The sequence below is a fragment of the Equus asinus genome, chromosome 3, assembly GCF_041296235.1.
Source record: "Equus asinus isolate D_3611 breed Donkey chromosome 3, EquAss-T2T_v2, whole genome shotgun sequence".
NCBI lineage: Eukaryota > Metazoa > Chordata > Mammalia > Perissodactyla > Equidae > Equus > Equus asinus.
In genome coordinates, this window is record NC_091792.1 from 130,322,402 (window position 1) to 130,344,634 (window position 22,233).

At 38.7% G+C, this 22,233-nt stretch overlaps 1 protein-coding gene across 7 annotated transcripts in view; it reads left to right on the forward strand.

Annotated features, from left to right (window-relative positions):
• The first annotated feature begins 17,861 nt into the window (after positions 1–17,861).
• RFC1 (replication factor C subunit 1) overlaps positions 17,862–22,233 on the forward strand; it is a 79,265-nt gene continuing 74,893 nt past the window's right edge. For 2 of the 7 annotated variants that reach the window (XM_070506020.1, XM_070506021.1), the window contains exon 1: positions 17,862–18,093. In XM_070506020.1, the coding sequence (XP_070362121.1) occupies positions 18,091–18,093 (3 nt within the window). In that variant the 5' untranslated portion in view covers positions 17,862–18,090. The remainder of the gene's footprint in view (positions 18,094–22,233) is intronic. The other 5 variants (XM_070506022.1, XM_070506025.1, XM_070506024.1 and 2 more) reach the window with 3 other exon arrangements.

Below are 22,233 nucleotides of genomic sequence, written 5' to 3' on the forward strand. Positions count from 1 at the left end.
CAAAGGCTAAGTTTTGAAATGTGTACTGAGTATTTATTTGCTAATGACCAATAATTTATCATTAAATTATTTCAGATTTCGTATGAGAAAACAAAGGAAATGGATAATTGTCAGGATAAGTTGATTAAGCCGATTAAATTGGAACATACATAGATAAAAACAACATAACTTCACATGCATTAGGATGGATATTATGAAAAAAAAACCCCACAAGGAAATAACAAGTATTGGCAAGTATGTGGGGAAATTGGAACTCTTGTGCATTGCTAGTGGGAATATAAAATGGTGCAGGTACTATGGAAGACAGTATGATGGTTTCTCAAAAAATTAAACATGGAATTGCCATTATTCAGCAATTCCACTTCTGGGTATAACTCTAAAGAATTGAAAGCAGGGACTCCAGCAGGTATTTGTACACCCAGTTTCAAGGTGGCATTGTTCACAATAGCCAAAAGGTGGAAACAACCCAAACGTTCATCAATCAATGAATGGATAAACAAAATGTGGTATATAGATACAATATTATCCAACCTTAAAACAGTATTAATTTCTGATACACGGATGAAACTCGAAGACATAATGCTGAGAGAAATAAGCCTGACCCAAAAGAACAAGTATTTCATGATTCTATTTACATAAGGTAGTTGGAGTAGTCAACTACAGAGAGAAGTAGAATGATGGTTGCAGGGGCTGAGGGGAAGGGAAAATGGGGAGTTATTGTTTAATGGGTAGAGAATTTCAGTTTGGGAAGATGAAACAGTTCTGGAGATGGATGGTTATGATGGTTGCACAACAATGAATGTACTTAAGGCCACTGAATTGTACATCTAAAAATGGCTAAATGGTAAATTTTTATTTTTTTGTGGCTGAGTAGTCTTCCATTGTATATATACCATATCTTCTTTACCCAATCATCAGTTGATGGGCACTTAGGTTGCTTTCATGTCTTGGTTATTGTGAATAATGCTGCAATGAACATAGGGGTGCAAAGATCTATTTGTAGTGTTGATTTCATGTTCTTTGGATAAATACCCACTGGTGAGATCACTGGATCATAGGGTATTTCTATTTTTAATCTTTTGAGAAATCTCCGTACTGTTCTCCATAGTGGCTGCACCAGTTCGCATTCCCACCAGCAGAGTATGAGGGTTCCTGTTTCTCCATATCCTCTCCAACACTTATTATTTCTGGTCTTGTTAATTATAGCCACTCTCACAGGTATTAGGTGATATCTCATTGTAGTTTTGATTAGCAATTCCCTGATGATCAGTGACGTTGAACATCTTTTCATGTGCCTGTTGGCCATCTGTCTATCTTCTTTGGAAAAATGTCTGTTCATATCCTCTGCCCATTTTTTGATGAGGTTGTTTGTTTCTTTCTGGTGTTGAGTTGTATGAATTTTTTATGCATTTTGGACATTAACCCCTTGTCGGATATATGATTTGCAAATATTTTCTCCCAGTTGGTAGGTTGTCTTTTCATTTTGATCCTGGTTTCCTTCTCCTTGCAGAAGCTTTTTAGTCTGATGTAGTCCCATTTGTTTATTTCTTCTTTTGTTTCCCTTGTCTGAGTAGACACAGTATTCGAAAAGATGCTGCTAAGACCCATGTCAAAGAGCATACTGCCTATGTTTTATTCTAGGATTTTTTATGGTTTCATGTCTTCCATTCAAGTCTTTAATCCACTTTGGGTTAGTTTTTGTGTATGGTGTAAGATAATGGTCTATTTTCATTCTTTTGCACCTGTCTGTCCAGTTTTCCCAACACCATTTATTGAAGAGACTTTCCTTTCTCCATTATATGTTCTTGGTTCCTTTGTCAAAGATTAGTTGTCTATAGATGTGTGATTTTATTTCTGGGCTTTCAGTTCTGTTCCATTGATCTGTGTGTCTGTTTTTGTGCCAGTACCATGCTGTTTTGATTACTATAGCTTTGTAGTATATTTTGAGGTCAGGGATTGTGATGCCTCCAGCTTGGTTCTTTTTCTCAGGATTGCCTTGGCTATTCAGGGTCTTTTGTTATTCTACATAAATTTTAGGATTCTTTGTTCTACTTTCATGAAAAATGTCATTGGGATTCTGATTGGGATTCCATTGAATCTGTAGATTGCTTTAGGTAATATGGACATTTTAACTATATTTATTCTTCCAATCCATGTGCATGGACTATCTTTCCATTTCTTTATGTATTCTTCAATTTATTTCAATAATGTCTTATAGTTTTCAATGTATAGGTCTTTCACCTCCTTGGTTAAATTTATTCCTAGATATTTTATTCTTGTTGTTGTGATTGTAAATGGGATTGTATTCTTGAGTTCTCTTTTTGCTACTTTGTTGTTAATGTATAGAAATGCAACTGATTTTTGTAAGTTGATTTTGTACCCTGCCACTTTGCTGTAGTTGTTGATTATTTCAAATAGCTTTCTGGTGGATTCTTTAGGGTTTTCAATATACAGAATCACGTCATCTGCAAACAACGAGAGTTTTACTTCTTCCTTTCCAATTTGGATACCTGTTATTTCTTTTTCTTACCTAATTGCTCTGGCCAAAACTTCCAGTGCTATGTGGAATAGGAGTGGTGAGAGTGGGCACCCAATCTCATTAATTGTTTTCTTCATCTCCAGGATTTCTGTTTGTTTTTTTTCAGAGCTTCAATCTCTTTGATGAAGTATTCCTTCTGCTCATTAATTTTATTCCTGAGCTCATTGAACTGTCTTTCTGAGTTTTCTTGTAACTCATTGAGTTTCTTTGTGATAACTATTTTGAATTCTCTGTCACTTAGATTGTAAATTTCTGTGAATTCAGAATTGGTTTCTGGAGACTTGTCATTTTCCTTCCATTCTGAAGTGTTAATGTAGTTCTTCATGGTGTTTGATGAAGTGATCCTTTGCCAGCACATTTGTGGTAGTATCAGGTCACAGATTCTGCCTGCCGCCATTGTGGGGGGAGCAGGAGCTGTGTCTTCTGATCCCACTCCATCTGCTGAAAGTTGTGCAGGTAGGGCTATTCTGTGTTTGCCTTGGCCAGCCCCAGCTGTTCTGCAGGTTGTGCTCATGTGGGCAGGACCTCTGTGCTGGGCAGACGAGTTGGGCACCCTAAGTGAGGCTTCTGTGCTCATCAGGGGATCAGCTGAGCAGCTGTATGCTAGGTGGGAGTGGTGCCTCAGTTGGTCCTGTGGGCTTCCCTGCTCTGCCACCGGGGGTGTGTTCCAAGCATGCAGGGTGCCTTCTCACCTGTGCTGCACTAGGATAGAGGGATGTCCATGCAGAGGTTGAGCTGCTGCCACGTGGTAGAGAGCATTCCCACAGCCTGGCTGCTGCAGGATGTTGGGCATTCCCATGGGCCAGGCTGCTACTCCAAAAGCATTCACAGATGCCAGGTTGTCCCCACCTCCTCTTACAGTCACACCAGCTGCTGTGTGGGAATCCTTGAACTGGCTTGCTCCTGCAGGTGAGTGGGAGGGGTGTGCTTACTTAGTTCCACTGCCTCCCGGGTATCCACTCCACCCACCTTCAGATGCATAGCTTTACGGATCTCTCAGCAGTCCTGTTGTGCTGTGCAGGGAGTCCTCTGCTAGTTAATCAACGTCCATTTAGTTGTAACCTAAAGGAAAGAGACTGAGAGAACAACTCACTCCACCATGTTGCTGACGTCACTCTGTAAATATTCTTTATTTTGTAAACTTTATATTTGTGTATTTATCACAATAAAGCATTCCTTTTGAAAGAATGAATGAAAAAAGACCTTGATGAATAAAGAAACCTTAATGATGATAATAACTTAGTACTGAGTCTTAAAGAATTCTCCAATATTTATGAAAATAGGTCATGAATTTTTGAAATATTTATGATTTAGTGAATCAGTATAGAGGCTACATCTCTCTTAAACAATTATCAAATATTTACTGAATATTTTGCTCATAAAAGGGCCCATGTTAGGTCCTAGGAGAGAATATATATGCCCCTACCCTCAAAGTGTTTACAGTTTAGTCAAGGAGAAAACATAATAAAAACCATAAAATGTCTAAGAATACAAAATATTATCTCTCAGGTACCATGTGAATGTGAACAACATTCACACTCTAGGAATTCTATTTTCAAAACATTGCTTCATAATGCTTTGTACAAATGACGGAATTTTACAGTTGGAAGGATCCTTAGAGATCATTCAATTTAACCTTTTATTATATAAATCAGGGTTTTGAGACCAAGATAATAGAGGTCAGAATTCATCGTTCAATAATTCATTTATTCATTCGACGAATTTTTATTGAGTATCTACTATGGGTCAAGCTCTTTGTTGGAGGTTGCGATTTATAACCAATGTTACAGTCTTCACAAATCTTAAGAAACACATAGAAACAATATATAATCCAGCGTGGTAAGTCTGTGTGTGTGTGTCTGTGTGTGTGTGTGTGTGTGTGTGTGGTGTGTATGTGCATGTGTGTAGGTAGAAGGGTGGAGTAGAGGTGTCTGAAAACTGTGAGTTGAGTCCTAAAAAATGAAGAATGACAAGATGTTCACCAGAGGGAAGAGGGAAGGGGGAAGGGAGGCTATTCCATGTAGACGGAGTAGCATATTTGAAGTCCCAAAGATGAAAATGTTTGGCAAGTGGTTCAGGATACCCAAGTCATAAAAGTTAGTGGGGAATGGAAAGAAATGATTTGCAGATATTAGCAGGGACCAGGTTACAAAGGACTTCATGAACCATGTTACTGGAATTTTGGCATTATCTTGAAAGAAAAAAACTGCTATTGAAAATATTTTAAGCAACTGTATGAGTTAGGTTAATACTGTACAAATAGACCTCAAAATACAAAGCCAAGGTCAAAATAGAAAGTCATTTATCACACATTTGTCTGAAGAAGAAGTTCCCAGTTGTCAGGTGGCTCTTTCCCACAGTGATTCAGAGACCCTGGCTGCCTATGTCTGTGGTTCAGCTCCCTCCCTAAAGCCTCACAGTGTCCTCACCCCCTGCACTCATCAGGTAGAAGTGGAAATCTTAAAAGCTTTGGCCTGGAAGTGATGTACATAATTTCTAATCACATTCCACTGAAGAAAATAGTCACGTGGCTACCTCTAGATACAAACTGGGCTGCAACATGAAGCCTCTGGCTGGGCAGTCACTCTATATTCTACAGTCAATGCATAAATTTTGGTGTTTAGCTAGCATTCTGTGTCACAAGAGGGTGACATGATCAGATCTGCATTTTAGGAGAATCACTCTTGCGCTGACCACAGGGAATAGGTAATAGTGAAATCAGGGAGAATGTTTAAGAGGCTCTTTGGTTAATCCAAGTGAAAAATATTTTGGCTTGCACAAACATAGTAGCAGTGTAGATGGGGAGAGACAAGTTCAAGAATTAGTTAGAAGACAATGTCAGCAGACCTCAATAATCAATTAGATGTTGAGATTGAGTTTAGGAGACAAGTCAATGATGACCTAGATTTCTGACTTGGGCGACTGGGTAAAATTGAGAATCCAGTAGACTTTGAAAAGCAGATGGTGGTGTAAATATTTTGAGTTTGCAGCATGAGATCTCCAATGGGCAGGTAGGTACTTGAGACTAAAGTTTGAGGAGCGATCTTTTCTGAAAGTATAGATGTGGGCGTTATCAGTCAGCCACAGACAATAGTTGAAGCTCTGGAAATAAACTGAGATGAATCACATATGGAGAGGTAAAAAATTATTTTTTCTCAAGTCTTTAAAAATATTTTTATATTGTTGTAAAATATACGTAACATAAAATTTACCATATTAAGCATTTTTAGCTGTACAGTTCAGTGGCATTAAGTACGTTCACATTGTTGTGCAACCATCATCACCATCCATCTCCAGAACTCTTTCATCTTCCCAGACTGAAACTCTGTAACTATTAAATGATTTTCCCCTCCCCTCAGCACCTGGTAGTCACCATTCTGTTTTCTGTCTCTATATGAATTTGACTACTCCAGGTACCTCATGTAAGTAAAATCTTACAATACTTGTCCTTTTATGTCTGGCTTGTTTCTCACAGCATTATGTCTTTAAGATTCATCGATGTTGTAGCATGTGTCAGAATTTAATTCCTCTTTAAAGCTGAATAATATTCCATTACACGTATATACTACATTTTATTTATCCATTCATTGGTTGATGAACATTTGGGCTGTTTCCACCTTTTGGCTGTTGTGAATAATGTTGCTATGAACATGAGTGTATAAATATCTACTGGAGTCCCTGCTTTCAGTTCTTTGGCGTGTATACCCAGAAGTGGAATTACTGGATAACATGGCCATTCTTTGTTTAATTTTTTGAGGAAGTGCCATACTCTTTTCTACAGTCTCAGTGTTTGCTGTGCATCTGTATCACTTTCTGAGCTTTAAAAAATACGCATGCTCAGTGTCCATCCCTGGAGACTGATTCAGTAGACCTGAGTAGACACCCGATTTCTGTTTCTTTTTAGAATTCATATTTTTAAAAATATTAGTAAATTAAGAGGTGGGGGGCTGGCCCAGTGGCGCAATGGTTAAGTTCACACGTTCCACTTTGGAGGCCCAGAGGTCGCCGGTTTGGATCCCTGGTGCGGACATGGCACCGCTCAACAAGCCATGTTGTGGTAGGCGTCCCACATATAAGGTGGAGGAAGTTGGGCACGGATGTTGGCTCAGGGCCAGTCTTCCTCAGTAAAGGGAAGAGGATTGGGGGCAGATGTTAGCTCAGGGCTAATATTCCTCAAAAAAAAAAAAAAAAATTAAAAAAAGAGGTGGTTTTTAAAGAGTGAAAATAAAAGAATATGAAGCAAAAAGTTCAAGTCCCCCCTGTTAACATTTGGAGTGTATCCTTATACAAACGCACACACACTTTTTGTATTTTTAAAAAACATAAATATGATCACACACCATACATAGTGTAAGATCTTTCTATGTCAGTACACATAGGTCTAGCTTGATGTTTTTCAATGGATGCATAATATTCTATGGTATAGGTGAACCATATTTTATTTATTTAACCATTTACCTACTGGTAAATATTTATGTTTTTCCATTTTTTCTATTACAGACAATGCAGCATTTAAAAACCCTGAATTCATAACTTTGCATATGTGAGAGATACAAGATATTGCTAAAACTGGAATTGCTGGGTTAAAGGGTATGTACATTTTCTATGTTCATGGATATTTCCTGACTGCCCTTCAGAAAGGCAGCTGATACTTTTAAGCTCCTACCATTAGTTCATGAGAGCCAGTTTCCCGTACTCTACTTGACATCGGGTATTACTAGTCTTTCTTTTTTTGTTAATATGGTAAAGAAAAGATGGCATTGCATTTCTGTATTCATTTGGGTTTCTCAGATTACTAATGTTTCCATATTTTTTTTTTTTTTTGAGGAAGATTAGCCCTGAGCTAACATCTGCTGCCAATCCTCCTCTTTTTGCTGAGGAAGACTGGCCCTGAGCTAACATCCGTGCCCATCTTCCTCTACTTTAGATGTGGGACGCCTACCACAGCATGGCTTGCCACGCGGTGCCGTGTCCGCACCCGGGATCCGAACTGGCAAACCCCAGGCCGCCAAAGCAGAACATGTGCACTTAACTACTGCGCCACCAGGCCGGCCCCCATTTTCATATTTTTATTAGTCCTATGTATTTCCTCTCCTGTGAGTTGCCTTTTCATCTCCTTTGTTTACTTTCCTGTTTTTGTCTTTTTCTAATGAATTAGAAGGAGCTCATTAAATATAAAGCATTAAATCCCATGTGTGATATATATGTTGCAAATATTTTCTTCCAACAATTTGTCTTTTAACTCTTTTTAAAAATAGTTTTATTGAGATATAATTCCAATACCATACAATTCACCCACTAAAAGTATACAATTCAATGTTTTTTAGTATATTCAGAGTTGTGCAACCATCACCACAATCAATTTTGGAACATTATTTAACTCTGGTTTTTGTTTTTTTGGTTTTTTTTTTTGCTTGAGGAATATTGTCCCTGAGCTAACATGTGTGCCAATCTTCCTCTATTTTGTATGTGGGACGCCACTACAGCATAGCTTAAAGGAGTGGTGTGTAGGTCCACACCCAAGATCCCAACCTGTGAACCCATGGCTGCTGACGCAGAGCGCATGAACTTTACCACTGTGCCACCGGGCCAGCCCCTTTAACTCTGTCTTAATGTATTTACGTTGCAAAAGGTTTTCATTTTTGTGCAAACAAATTTATTATTCATTTCCTTTAGTGTTTCTGGACTAGGAAAGCAGTCCCCATTCTAAAATTATAAAGATATCCTCTTATATTTTCTTTTTAGTACTTCTACAGTTTTGTTTTTCATCTGTGTTCTTTTTAAAATTAATTTTTGTTTTTATTAAAGTATTTATTACCCCAGTCCCTTTTCCACTTCCAGCTCTTTAGCTGTTCTAGAATTTGTACATCTCCGCATTTATTCTTTGCATAGTATTCAGGTACTACTACCTTTCAATTCATTAATGTTAGACTATCTATTGATTTTCTATTATCAGAGATAAAGACTTAGGTCTCTTATATCACCATTTCCTGTTGGTAAAAAAAATTACTTTTTTTGTTAAATTGATATTTAGGGTTTGCATTATTTTTAAATAAATGTTATTCATTGCTGAATATTGTTGTGAACTGTGATTGTGTTCTGTCTCTTTGTTTTTCTTGTAGTTGAATAATGGCCTTGTTTCTTCATTTGCTTAGTTGTCTTTTATCTATTGCTAAGTCTTCTCACAACTGCCAGTAGCTCTCAGTACAATTTTCTACAAGATCAACCTCCTCTGTTATCAGTTTCAAACTTTTTTCTTGGAGTCAAGACTCTTGGAGACCTTTGTTCCCCTCTCTAGTGATGCCCTGGGCCTGCTCCTTTCTGTCTATTTGTCATTTTGGGACTTCTCTTTGTTGACATCTTCAGAATTCCTTTACTTTCTTCTGATTTGGATTCCGTAATATGAATCTCATTCTTTCACTTTTTTGGTTCACTCCCTCCTTGTCATGGAGTGTATCCCCCAGTAGCTTTGTCCAGTGGCATAGTGAGGACAGCCCTTGCCATGCCCGTCTCCTGAGCAACACTGCTGCTGTCTGGACCACTTGCCCTCTATGCCTGGTGGACAGCTGCCACATGGGGTTTCCCCTCCCTTTTTTCCTGTGCTAGATCGCCTGTTTTCTGTATCCCATTGACTTCCTCTTCTTTGTTTACTCCTTCATTTTGGTGAAGCACATTTTCCAGTAGTTTCCCAAAAAAAGTTACAGGGGGAATACATGTTTTGGGGGAGGAGGAATGACATGTCTTTTTTCCTCACATATTTGTTTGGTTGTTTGGCTGGGTTTGGAGTTCCAGCTTGGGGATCACTTCCATATAAACATTTGAAGGGAGACAGGTGATGCTTCCTGTGGTGGTAGAGGCTGATGGACTACCCCTGGCATCACGAGTGTTTGCAGCAGCCAGCTCCATGTTCCCCGGACTGTCTCCAAATTCATAAGTGTGGGGGCTGTGGCAGTGGCAGTGGTAGTTACAGCAGCAACAGCAGTGGCAGTTTCCAAGTGTGACCTTAAAGCCAAAAGTCTAGTGATGGTGTCTGGCTTCATTTCTTCAGCCCCTCCCCCTTCCAACATATTAAGTACCAAATTCCCTGTAGAAAAACAAAAAAGCAAACAAAAAATCTTTTCTGAATGAAATACCCAGAGTGACTTTTGTTTCCTACACTGAAGGCCAACAGATACAATGTTCCCCTTTGTGATTATGTCTATATACATTATACTGTATATACACAGCTGTTCTATATTCTGAATTGGTAATTATTTGGAATCTAACTCTAGTTTTTTGTCATTTCTGCTGACTCTCATTCATGGTGCTGGTGCTTGGTCCTTTTTGATTGTGAGTAGAGATGTTGCAGTGGTGAAGGGGTGATCCATACAGTTATTAGAGGGGAGAGCACTCCAGGTAGATAGCGGGGAGTGGGGGAAAAGTCCTTGAAGCAGAAGAATATTTTGCACTTTTAAGAAATAATGAAGAGGTTGGCGTGGCTGGAGTGGATGATTGAGAGTAGTAGGCAGTGAAGTACCAAGAGGTAACGGGAACAGACGGTGCAGAGGCATAGGCAGGAATTTGTCTTATACTCTTACTGAGAAGAGGAGCACTGGAGAGTTTTCAGCAGACAGTCACATGATCTAACTTATATTTGAAAAGAATCACTCTGGATGCTGTGTTCAGAGTGTACTGTAAGGGAAACAAAAGCAGAATTAGTGTGATCAGTCAAGAGATGAGAACCAGGGTAGAGATGGTGGTAGCTTGGAACTGCATGGTAGTGGTAGACATAGTGAGATTTGTTGGATTCTGGTTATATTTTGAAGGTAGAGCCAAAAGAATTTGCTGATGGCTTGGATATGAGTGTGTGTGTGTGTGAGAGAGAAAGAAAGTCAAGGATTACCTCAAAATTTTTGGCCTGAGCAAAGGCACAGATTGCAGTGCTATCACTAGAGATGCAGATTTGTGAGAGAAGATCAGGAGTTTAGTTTGGGACATATTAACTTTGATGGTATTGGACAGTCAAGTGGAGATGTGAAGTTGGAAAACGGATATACAAGTCTGAAGTTGATAGGAAAAGTCAGCAGTAGATAGAAATTTGGAAGTGTCAGTATTCAGATAGTATATAAAACTATGAGATTGGATGAAATCACCAGACAATGAGTATAGAAATGAGCCCTAGGACAGTCAAGTATTAAGAGGACAGAAAAATCAGCAGCAATGAACACAACTGTCTCAGGGGTTGAAGAAGGAAGAAAACTAGTAGACTACAGATGTCCTAGAAACCAAGTGAAGAAAGCATTCCATCAAGAAATACTTCTCGTGGAGAAATGTTTTATTGAAATCATAGAGATTTAAGTTCCAGGTTATTGATAATTTATTAATTATACCTTCAAGGTATTTTTTAGCAAAGACCCTTCTTAAAAATTTCATTAAACTGGGGCCGGCCTGGTTGCACAGTGGTTTAGTTCACACGTTCCACTTTGGCGGCCTGGGGTTCACCGGTTCAGATCCCAGGTGTGGACATGGCACCGCTTGTCAAGCCGTGCTGTGGCAGGTGTCCCATATATAAAGTAGAGGAAGATGGACACGGATGTTAGCTCAGGGCCAGGCTTCCTTAGCAAAAAGAGGAGGATTGGCGGCAGATGTTAGCTCAGGCCTAATCTTCCTCAAAAAAAAAAAAAAAAAATTTCATTAAACTTCACAGCCATGTTATACATTATTTAGATATAAATACAAATTTTCTGACTTCTTTGCTCATCACTATTTCTTTCATCCCAAGCCTGACATCTCAAACTTAACATGTCCAAAAAACAAATTCTTGTTTCCTGTCTCCGGTCCTATTTGTTCAATAGCACAACCATCCACCTTGTGGTCATCTTTTTTTTTAAACTTAAAAAAAAGCTACAAAAAAGTTGCAAAAACAGCACAGAGAGTTCACACATATCCTCCACTCAGTTTTGCTTCACGTTAACTTACATAATCATCTACAGTGATCAAAACCAGGATATTATGCCATGCTACTATTTACTAAAGCAGGAATCTTATTCAAATTTTACCCATTTTCCTCCTAATGTCCTTTTTCTGTTGAGGATCTCACACTGCATTTAGTTACTGTGTATTTTTAGCCCTCTCCAATCTGTGACAGTTCCTCCACTTTTCCTTGTCTTTCATGACTTTGTTGATGAATTCTGGTTAGTTATTTCCTAGAATGTCTCTCAATTTTGGCTTGTCTGATGTTTTTCATGATCAGATTTAGATTATGCACGCATGGTAGAACAAGGGAAAAGAGGTGAAGTTCAACTATAGTAGTGAGTTTCAACATATAGTAATGTTAAGTTTTGCAAATCACACTCTGACCCTAAAACAAACATTTTCTAAAAAATGTCTAGGGAATCTCAAGTATTAGTGATATGCTGTATTTACTTTACCAATTACAGTGCTTACCACCATCAAAGAGCCAATGATGATATTTATATAAAGGCATCAAACTAGGTATGGTATTTTAAAATGTACAGTCCAAAGCACTTGACCTTATTTGTCTTAAAGCAAGGTTAACACTTGCTATACAACTGGCAGTCTAAATTGATATGTTTAATAGCATTGTTTGTATCCTTTTTGTGGCAATGAACCAAACTTTATCTGAGTCAGATTTTTGGTGTATATTTTGTGGTAGATGTGAATTTATTGCAATTCCTTTTTTCACGTGTATGTTCTATTCTGACTTGTGTTCATTCACAAGATTTTTTTTTACCTCTAATAGACACGACTCTATCTATCACTGATTATATTCAATTATATTTAAACTGATTGTCAAGAAAGATGACCTGTGAGATTTCTATGCAAGTTTGAAAAATTTTTTATTGCAAATACTGTTGAAATATGAATGAGGATTTTAGGTATATCTTATAGAAGCTCAGATTCTCAAGAGTTTTAAAGGCCTATAATATCTGGGTGTGTGGTCATTCTTACTACAACAGCAGTTGTCAAATAAACTGATGGTAGTTTCCTTTACTTGCTATGCCTCACATTATTTCTATGAAACAACAACAACAATAATTCTGGAATAACTTTGATTTGTAGGACTTGGAGAATGAAAGATTATCCTAATCATAAAATCTACTATCACTACAAAATACACATTCCTGCTGCTCTGTTTATAAACACTCTTAAAATTGCCAATGAATATTTTAGGGAATTAATCCACAATTTGAGATGCATTATTATATAATCAGACGGGTATGTCCACAGTAAAGTTATATACTTTTTGTTAAATTTACTATTTTAAATGTAAATGTTTCTTCTAACCCAAGTGAAGAAACTGATTTACTTGGGAGAAACTTTTTATTATTTGTAGGATATAACAATCATCAAGCAAGTTTATATAAATTTAGATTACTCAAGCATAATCATATTAAGAAGGTTAACTGGATATCATTCCAGAATTAAGATAAATGACATAGGTAGTAGAATATGAGCACTTTAATGGTGACAGATTATGACTTAATGATCATGTTCATAAATGGATTACAAGGTCAACATCACTGGTCTGGATCTGCAGTCATCAGGAACATAGAAAAGCACAAGCTGCCTAATGGACTGTTTTCTATAAGGAAAATGTTCCAATAAACCCTGACAAAGCAGGACATGCTAATATTTATCCAGAGGGCAGAAAGTCACATTTGTTGTTGCACAGTGAAAATTCGATAGATTTCTGTTGATTTATAAAAGTCTATGTGAAAGACAATATAACTATTGTGCTCCCGAGTGACTCTAAGTAGAGAGTTATTCCTGTCACACAGATAAGTTAATTAAGGCCGAAGCATTAACACAGAGAATTTATATTGACCTTAGCAGTTGTTTTCCATTTACACACGGTAGTAGTTAGATCATAAAGGATGACCAAAATTCAAATCATGCACCTTCTAACTAATATGCAGGTTTTAGTCATTTCAGGAGGGCAATGATTTAATTCTTTGTGTATGTTAAGAAAAGAGAGCCAATTATTATACACATAATCCAACTATTAATAAAGATGTTAATGTCAATATGCTAACTTTTGGGGAAAAGAGTTCTTCATGGAATGTAAACAATTCTTCCACCAGTGATATACAGATCCCTAAGTGGGGGAGGGAAAGCGATCACTCACTTAGAACAAATTGGCTTTGTTGACAAAGTTTTACCTGAAGCTCTTTCTTTTAAGGAGTAAGACAAGGCCAGTGAGCATCAAGTGATCTGATCCAATATATAACATATCCCTTAAAAATGTATCTTCTCTGGGGGCTGGCCCCGTGGCCGAGTGGTTAAGTTCGCACTCTCTGCTGCAGGCGGCCTAGTGTTTCGTTGGATCGAATCCTGGGCGCGGACGTGGCACTGCTCATCAAACCACCTCAGCATCCTACATGCCACAACTAGAAGGACCCACAACGAAGAATATACAACTATGTACCGGAGGTCTTTGGGGAGAAAAAGGAAAAAAGTAAAATCTTAAAAAAAAGAAAAATGTGTCTTCTCTGTGTTAGGTCTCAAATCATTATTAAAAGAAAACAATTTTAAAAAATATTTAGATTTTTTAATAGTTGCCCTAAATTCTGGAAACCAAGTGCTTATGCAATTGCTGTATTATCCGTTATCAATGTCATTTACAAATGAATTATTAGTCTTACTGATTCATCAGATGGTTTGAGAAATACTTATACTACGAAGACTGAATTAGGGACGGGCCCCGTGGCCAAGTGGTGAAGTTCACGCGCTCTGCTTTGGCGGCCCAGTTCGGATCCTGGGTGTAGACATGGCACCGCTCATCAGGCCATGCTGAGGCAGCGTCCCACATAGCATAACTAGAGGCACTCACAACTAGAGTATACAACTATGTACTGGGGGGCTTTGGGGAGGAGGAGGAGGAGGAGAAGGAGAAGAAAAGGCCAATTTATGACTAAGGAGAGCGTGAGGAAAAATTTTGATGAAAATACTTTTAAGAAAACACGCAAAGATCTTTGTTAGCTAACGTCTTATATCACCAATAAATGACTTTTCTGTGCGTCTCTTAAAAAGTACTTAAAAATCAGCACCACTAGAAGGACCTACAACTAGAATATACAACTATGTCGTGGGGGACTTGGGGAGAAGAAAAAAAAATTTAAAAATCAGCAGCCCTAGTTTGTTGTATTCTTTGTGTATCTTCAACTTCCTGGAGATGCAGTATTACAATCTTTCAGTTAATACTAAGACACGGAAGTAGTTATGACCTACTATCATTCTATTCTCATTGTCAAAGAAAGGCCACATAGAGATAGAAGATGCACACAGGCTGGGCTTTTGCCTGTAACAAATTGACACTAGATATTATTATAGAATAGTCCCCAATAAAGGTTAAAATCCCGATGCAGTGCTATGTAGAAACAAACAATAAGAGACTCCGCTGCTCCCCTACAGACAAGTTAAAAAAAATCATATTTGGTAATCCTTTTAGCTCTCTTAAGATCTCCCTGCCATGGAAAACAGAATGAATATCATATTTTGCCATAAAACACATAGTAACCTTCTTTTTTCCTTTATGGTCGTAAAATACAAAGTGTAAGAGTGATGGGATCACAGCAGTCTCTTGGTTCAAAATCTTATAAAGCCTTCCCATTACACTTAGAATAAAATTAACCCTTCTTGCTAGGGCCTAAGGCTCTATATGATCTCTCCCCTCACCTCTGCCCAAACTTATCTCTTATCACTTCCATTGTTAACTCTGCACCAGTCATGAAACTGGCTTTCTTGCTATTCCTGAATATGTTTAACTCATAACCCTATCAGGGCCTTTATACTGCCTGCCCCCTTCTCCACATTCGTGTCTCAGCTCAATGTCCCCTTCTTAGAGGTCTTTTTGATGACTTATTTAAAATACGTCCACACCCTCCTGCCCAGTTATCCTCTATCTCAATATGCTGCTTTATTTTCTTTATAGCACTTACCCTTACCTGAAAGTACAGAATTTATTTTTGTCTGCTTATTCATTTTTCTCTTTTCCTCAAATGCATAAACTTCAGGGAAGCTGGAACTGTCTGTCTTATTTACTATTTATTATTTACTATTTACTTATTTACTAGCATGCACATAAAAAAGTTCTGACACACAGTAGAGCTCAATAAATAAATGTTTGTTGAATTATGCATCAATAAAAATCACCACAGTGGAGAAAATAAGTATGAATATTCTGTTCATGTTTCTTTTTGTTTACACTTTGGGTTCTTTACAATATTTCTGTTCTGGTTATCTATTACTTTATAACAAACTACCCCAAAACTGAGTACTTTAAAAGAACAATCATTTTATTATGCTCACACTACTGTGGGTCACAGAATTTAGGCAAGCCTTGACTAGGTGATTTTTCTGCTTTATGTAGTGTTGACTGGGGTCACTAGTGGAATTCCACCAGCAGCTGGTATAGTGGGTCCAAGATGGCTTCACTTACAAGCCCGGTACCCGGTGGAGATGGCTGTGAGCCTAGGCTCAGCTGGCCCCTTCTCTCGCTTTCCATGGTGGCTCAGGGCTCCAAATGAGCAAGGTAGGAGCTGCTAGTCTTCTTAAAGCTTATGTCTGGAACTGTCATAGCATCATTTCCACCAAATTCTTTGGTCAGATCAGTCACAGGCCAGCCCAGGCTTGGGGAGGAGTATGAAAGCATATGCAGCCATTTTGAATGTGGTACATTTCTGAGACAGAATATTTCTAAATAAATGTTTCTAAGGAAAACAATCCAACAAATTCAGTTCAGTATCTTTCTGGAAGTTACAGTTTTCTGACCTAAGTCTCACCTAAATTCAAGGAAGTCTTCAAAATGCTAAAAAACAAAACAAACAAAAACTCCCACAAAACTTAAAAGTAATATAACGCAAAACTTTTAATCTACATCTTATTTACTTATCTACAACACAATGAACGTTGTAAATTGGGTTAGGTTCTCTGAAATTGTAGGCAAAAATTTATATGATGTGTCTACTTATGTACATTTTTTGGGGGAGTAGGTTCATAGTTTTTATTGATTTCTCAAAGGATCTAATGACTGCCCCCCCTCCCACCCCGCCTCCTCCCCCCCTCCCCCCCTCCTCCCCAAGCCAGTTATCTCCAGAAGCAAAATTATGGCGTAGGTAAGCTCATTTTTGGAACAATCTCCCTTGATAGGACCTAGCCTTGTATAATAATAATAACAGCTGACTTAAAAAAAAAAAGATTGTTACTTGCTTGTGTGCAGGAACAGTTCCATAACAACCCTATGAAGTGGTACTATTATCTTTATTTTACAGACAAGGAAACTGAGGCATAGTAATTTGCCCATGGTCACACAATTAGCACGTGGTGGGGCTAGGACCTCTAGCATACTGGCTTCAGAGGGACCCATGCAAAGGGACCCTGTTAATGTGTAGTAGTTCACTCCTTTGTAAATTGGGGATAATAATAGTAGCCAGCGTCATTGTGGATATTAGATGAGCCAAACTAGAATAGTTCATAGCAGCATGCCTGGGACGTACTACAGTGGGGGTTTAATAAATACAAGCTCTCCATGCTTAGCCTCTGTTGTATTCCGGAAGGCTTTGTCGGTGTGATAAAATGCAACCGTACAGGGGGTGGGTGGGTAAGGATTTGAAAGTCTAGGGCCAAAGCTGGAGATTCTGTTGCCTCCACTAAACTCCTTAGTGTCTCATGTTTTCTTTTAAAATTGTAAGCAAATTTTGTATTCTATTCCACAATTCAGTAGCTTATCTATGAATATAAAACTTGTTGACTCCAAAGCTTTTGGGATCACTGTTTTTCCATGGAGATACACCTTGTTTATACTTTGGCTTCACACACAGCTGCTCTCTGAGAGACTTAGCAGCGCCTGTTTGGGAATTTGGAGGCCTAGATTCCTAGCCCGTTTGGGTCTCATAGTTTTCATTTATAAAATGGAGTGGGTGGTGAGGACTAGATGATTTTACCCAAGCCTTTTTTGCTCTGGACTTATACAACATAAAATTGTTCTTTAGCCTGGCGGTTTTCAAACTGTGGGTCTCCACTTAATAGTAAGCGAAAAAACCAATTCGGTGGGTCAAACATTAAACACAAAAAAATCAGTGTAAATATTGTTTGGTCAAACCCTTGTTTCAGAACAGGTACGTAACAGTATGTGAAATCTACATCTGAAATCTCTCTCTTACTGCGGCGTCAGTAGAAACATTTGAAAGCTACTGGAGGGGAGTGCACCTTCCAGAACTGTAACCGGGAGGAACTTGGTTTGCCCGCTTTCCCAGGGTATCAATCTCGGAATCTTCACTCGAGCGCCCCCGCCAAAAGCCGAAGGGGCAAGTCTGCGCGCGGGGCGCCGACCCGCCGGCCTCCAAGCGGCACCTGGGCCCACGTCGCACCTCCCGCCTCCCGCCCAGGCCGAAGGGAAGCTGCGCGCCTCCTGACGTCATCAGCGAGCGCCGCGCCTCCACCTCCCTCCACTTCGCTGTAGAAGTTGTTGGCGCGAATGGATCCCGAGTCTCGGTAACGGATTCCCCGGCCCACGGCGTGCCCGCCCGCGCTTCAATCCGTGGGCTGCGATGGTGAGCCCCGGAGGGAGGCTGTGGGGCTTGGGAGAGTTTGCAGGCTGGGTGTGGACCGGCCACTCCTGGCAGGGAGGGTGGGGGAAGACGGCGGTGCGGGGCTCCGGCGGGGAGCGAAGGCGCAGGAGGGGCCACCAACCCAGCACAGGGCGCTTTGCTTGGACGCTGCAGCTCTCGGCGGCAGCCAGCGCGCAGGACTTTGGGTGCTGCGCGGCAGCTTCACTTTTTTCAACTCTTGGGGGAAGGGAGGGAGGAAGGAAGGTGATTTAGAGGCTCGGCGGTTTAGTTGTTTTCCTGTTCAGCTGTACTCGACCCTCGGTTTGAGTCTTGCTTAGAGCGTTGGTTTCAAGCTTTGGGTCATGAGGGAGAAGAGTAACAAACTTTCCTTTCTTATGAAAAAGTTGTCTCAGGCCTTCAACTTTGGCCATTAATAGCCTCGCGAAACGCTTATCACATAGCCGTTTGAGACCGAGGGCATGGGGAGGATGTTTTATTTTGTTCAGATGAGTTTATAGAAGTTGAAGGGATAGCAGAGTTTACCAGGAAAAAAACTCCTCAGCCCCTCAGAGGGTAGAAACAAACGTAATACATTTGACAGCTGTCATCCTTCATCACCTGATGTTAGAAGTAATCTTAAAAACCACCTCCGTGTGTAGTTCTGTATAAAGCATTTAAATTGAGAATGAAATAATTATGCAGCCGTCAAAACAGACATTCAAGCTGGTAGGGCAGTAGATACAGGTATGTGTTTGAAGTATTTTAATTTAAAGGACAATTTATGATGTTCCTTTAAGCTAGGATCTACTTAATAATCAGACATAGTTTTTTTCGGTCATTCTTTACCTTATTTGTCGCAATGCCAGCATTCTGGGGGGAAATTTTTATGCCTAATTGGGAAACCTTGCAGCCCTTTGTATTTCTTCTCAACAAAGGATAAAATAATAATAGCCACATTGTACTAAGTACCTTCTTCAGGTCAATATGTGAGCTGTTTGTTTTACATAGCTTTTCTCATTTAAACCTCACAGCAATCCAGTTTTACCGATGATAAAGGAGGCTTTTAGAGTTTAAACAGTTTGTCATACAACTAATAGTTGAACTATAATTAGAACCTAGATTTTTTGACCACTGCAGTATACCATCTCCCTAAAATGATCATAATTCCATTTTGGACTTCAGGCACTATAGTATTGTGGAATGCTGATGAGATTTGGAGTCTTGAAGGTGAGAGTGAGATGTTTTATTCAGTCTTGCTCTACCACTTAATAGTTATGTGGTTTTGGGCAAGAAAACAGCTTAACTTTAACCTCTTTAAGCCTCCATTTCCTTACCTGTAATAGGGGGGGAAATATAGCTGCCGTTAAGTGATTGTCTTGAGGATTAAACAGAATAATATATGTAAAGCTTCTATCCTGGTGCCTGGCAGCTGTAGTCATTATACAACTTCATGACTACCAATGATCTAATTTTCTCAGGGAGGACTCTGGAATGTTACATAGAATTTAAGGAGCATCAGAATGGCCTCTGATGTTGTCAGTTTTGGTGAACAAAAGCTTGAATAGTCAACTTTTGATCATTCAGGTACTTTAAGTTTTGGTTCTCTTCTTTGTTCTGTGCACAGTGCAGATGAAAAATCAGGCCTTTAGAAAGGAAATAGGAGTCAAATGGGTCAGTTCTGCTATTTGTTAAAGTTTCTATAAAGTAGATAAGAATTTTGGATTATATTGCTATTTGATTTAGCCTTGTCTCTAGTACAGAAATTAGCAAAACCCTAGACTAAAATTCTGTTTAACATATGTTTATTGAACATGTGTGCACAAGTTATATTGTAGTACAGTAGTTCTTAACTTTTGTTTGGGTTACACTTCCCTTTAATAATGTGAATGGTATGCAAATTTTCTGCCCACAGAAATACATATGGGCACATATACACCATTTTAGGTGATGCACATATCTTCTGAAGCCCTTTCATAGATACAAGGTTAACACCTCTTGCCCTAGGAACTGCATTTGTTTTTCTCAAATATTTTCCAATTAAAGTTATCAATAAAGGAATAAGTTACTATATCCACAAAATGGAATACTGTACAGCCATTAAAAAAGAAAAAAAACTTTATGCCCTGGTATGAAACGTTTTCCAGGATAATTCAGTAAGAAAAGAAGGTGTAGGACAATATGTAAATATGCTATCAGTTTGTATAGAAAAAGAGAGAAAAGAATATATATACATATTTGCTTGAAGATGTTTAAAAGGTCTCTGGAAGGATACATAGGAACTAACTGATAACATTTGTTGCCTCCAAAGATGAGAAATGTGTATCTGAGAGGCAGAGTGGGAGGGAGACTTTTTACCCTTTTGAATTTTGAACCATGTGAATATAATGTCTATTAAAGGAATTGCAATGAAATTAAAAATAAAAAGACCAAAAAGAAGCCATGTAAACAATTTGGATTGCTGTGAGGATTTAATTATTTGCTCAAAATGTGAATAACCTGAGAGATGCCATTTTTAAGAAGTCAGCATGTGTAATTCATTGACTGGGATAATTACTGAAAATATGCCTAAGGTTGAATTAAATCACATGAGACTTAAGGGATAGTCGTTTTGAAAAGTTGTCAAGTAAGGCTAAATACATTAGAGCTGCTTCATTGCCCCATACTAGGAGATACCTTTCACATTGCAATTTACTCTGTGAATGCTCCCCCTGGAGCAGTGCTATACCCTGATATGATGTAGCTTTTGCTGTACATACCAGTACTTGGCCTATAAGGCCCCTACATGCCTCTCTGATCTCATCTCTCTGTCTTTTGAGTGTATTAAGCTAGTTTGGTCTCAGCTTTTGTTCTTGCTCTTTCCTCTCCTTGGAATGCTGTTCCTTCTCCTTGGAATGCTGTTCCTCCAGATGCTTGCTTGTCTGCCTTTTTCTCATCATTCAGGTCTCAGTTATCACTTCCTGAGAACTTTTGGTGTCATATCTAAGAAAACATTGCCTAATCCAAGGTCACAAAGATTTATGCTAATGCCTTTTTCTAAGAGTTTTATAGTTTTAGCTCTTACATTTAGGACTTCAACCCATTTTGAGTTAGTTTTTGAATGTGGTGTGAAGCAGAGGTCCAAGTTTATTCTTTTGCATGTGGATATTCAGTTGTCTGTGCACCATTTGCAGACTGTTCTTTTCCCATTGAGTTATCTTGGCTCCTTTTTCAGAAATCAATTAACCATAAGTCTGAGAGGTTTGTTCTGGGCTCTAAATTCTATTCCATTGATCTGTATGTCTATCCTAATGCTAGTAACACGTTGTCTTTTTTACTGTAGCTTTGTGGTAAATTTTGAAATTGGATGGTGTGAGTCTTCCAACTTTGTTCTTCTTTTTCAGGATTGTTTTGTCCATTTTGGGTTCCTTGAATTTCCATATGAATTTTAGAATCAGCAAAGGAGCCAGCTGGGATTTTGATAAGGATTGTGTTGAATTTGTACATCAATTTGGGGAGTATTGTCATCTTAATAATATAAGGTCTTCTGATCCCTGAACATGGGCTATCTTTCCATTTGTTTAGGTCTTTTTTGATTTCTTTAAACAGTGTTCTATAGTTTTCAGAGTATGGGTTTTACACTTTTTTTAAGTTTATTTCTAAGTATTTTGTTCTTTTTGATGATACGGTAAATGGAATTGTTTTCCTTTTCTTTTTCTTTTCTTGTGAGGAAGATTGGCCCTGAGCTAATATCTGTTGCGAATCTTCCTCTTTTTGCTTGAGGAAGATTATTGCTGAGCTAACATCTGTGCTAGTCTTCTCTCTTTTATGTGGGATGCCGCCACAGTGTGGCTTGACGGGTGGTGCTAGGTCTGCACCTGGGATCTGAACCTGCGAACCCGGGGCTGCTGAAGTGGAGTGCACAAATGTAACCACTACACCACCGGGCTGGCCCCTGGAATTGTTTTCTTAGTTTCACTTTTGGATTGTTCATTGCAAGAGTATAGAAATACAACTGATTTTTGTATATTGATCTTTTATCCTGCAACCTTGCTGATCTCATTTATTAGTTCTAATAGTTTTTTAGTGGATTCCTTAGGATTTTCTCTCTATAAAATAATTTCATCTGCAAGTAGAGATAGTTTCACTTCTTCCTGTCCAATCTAG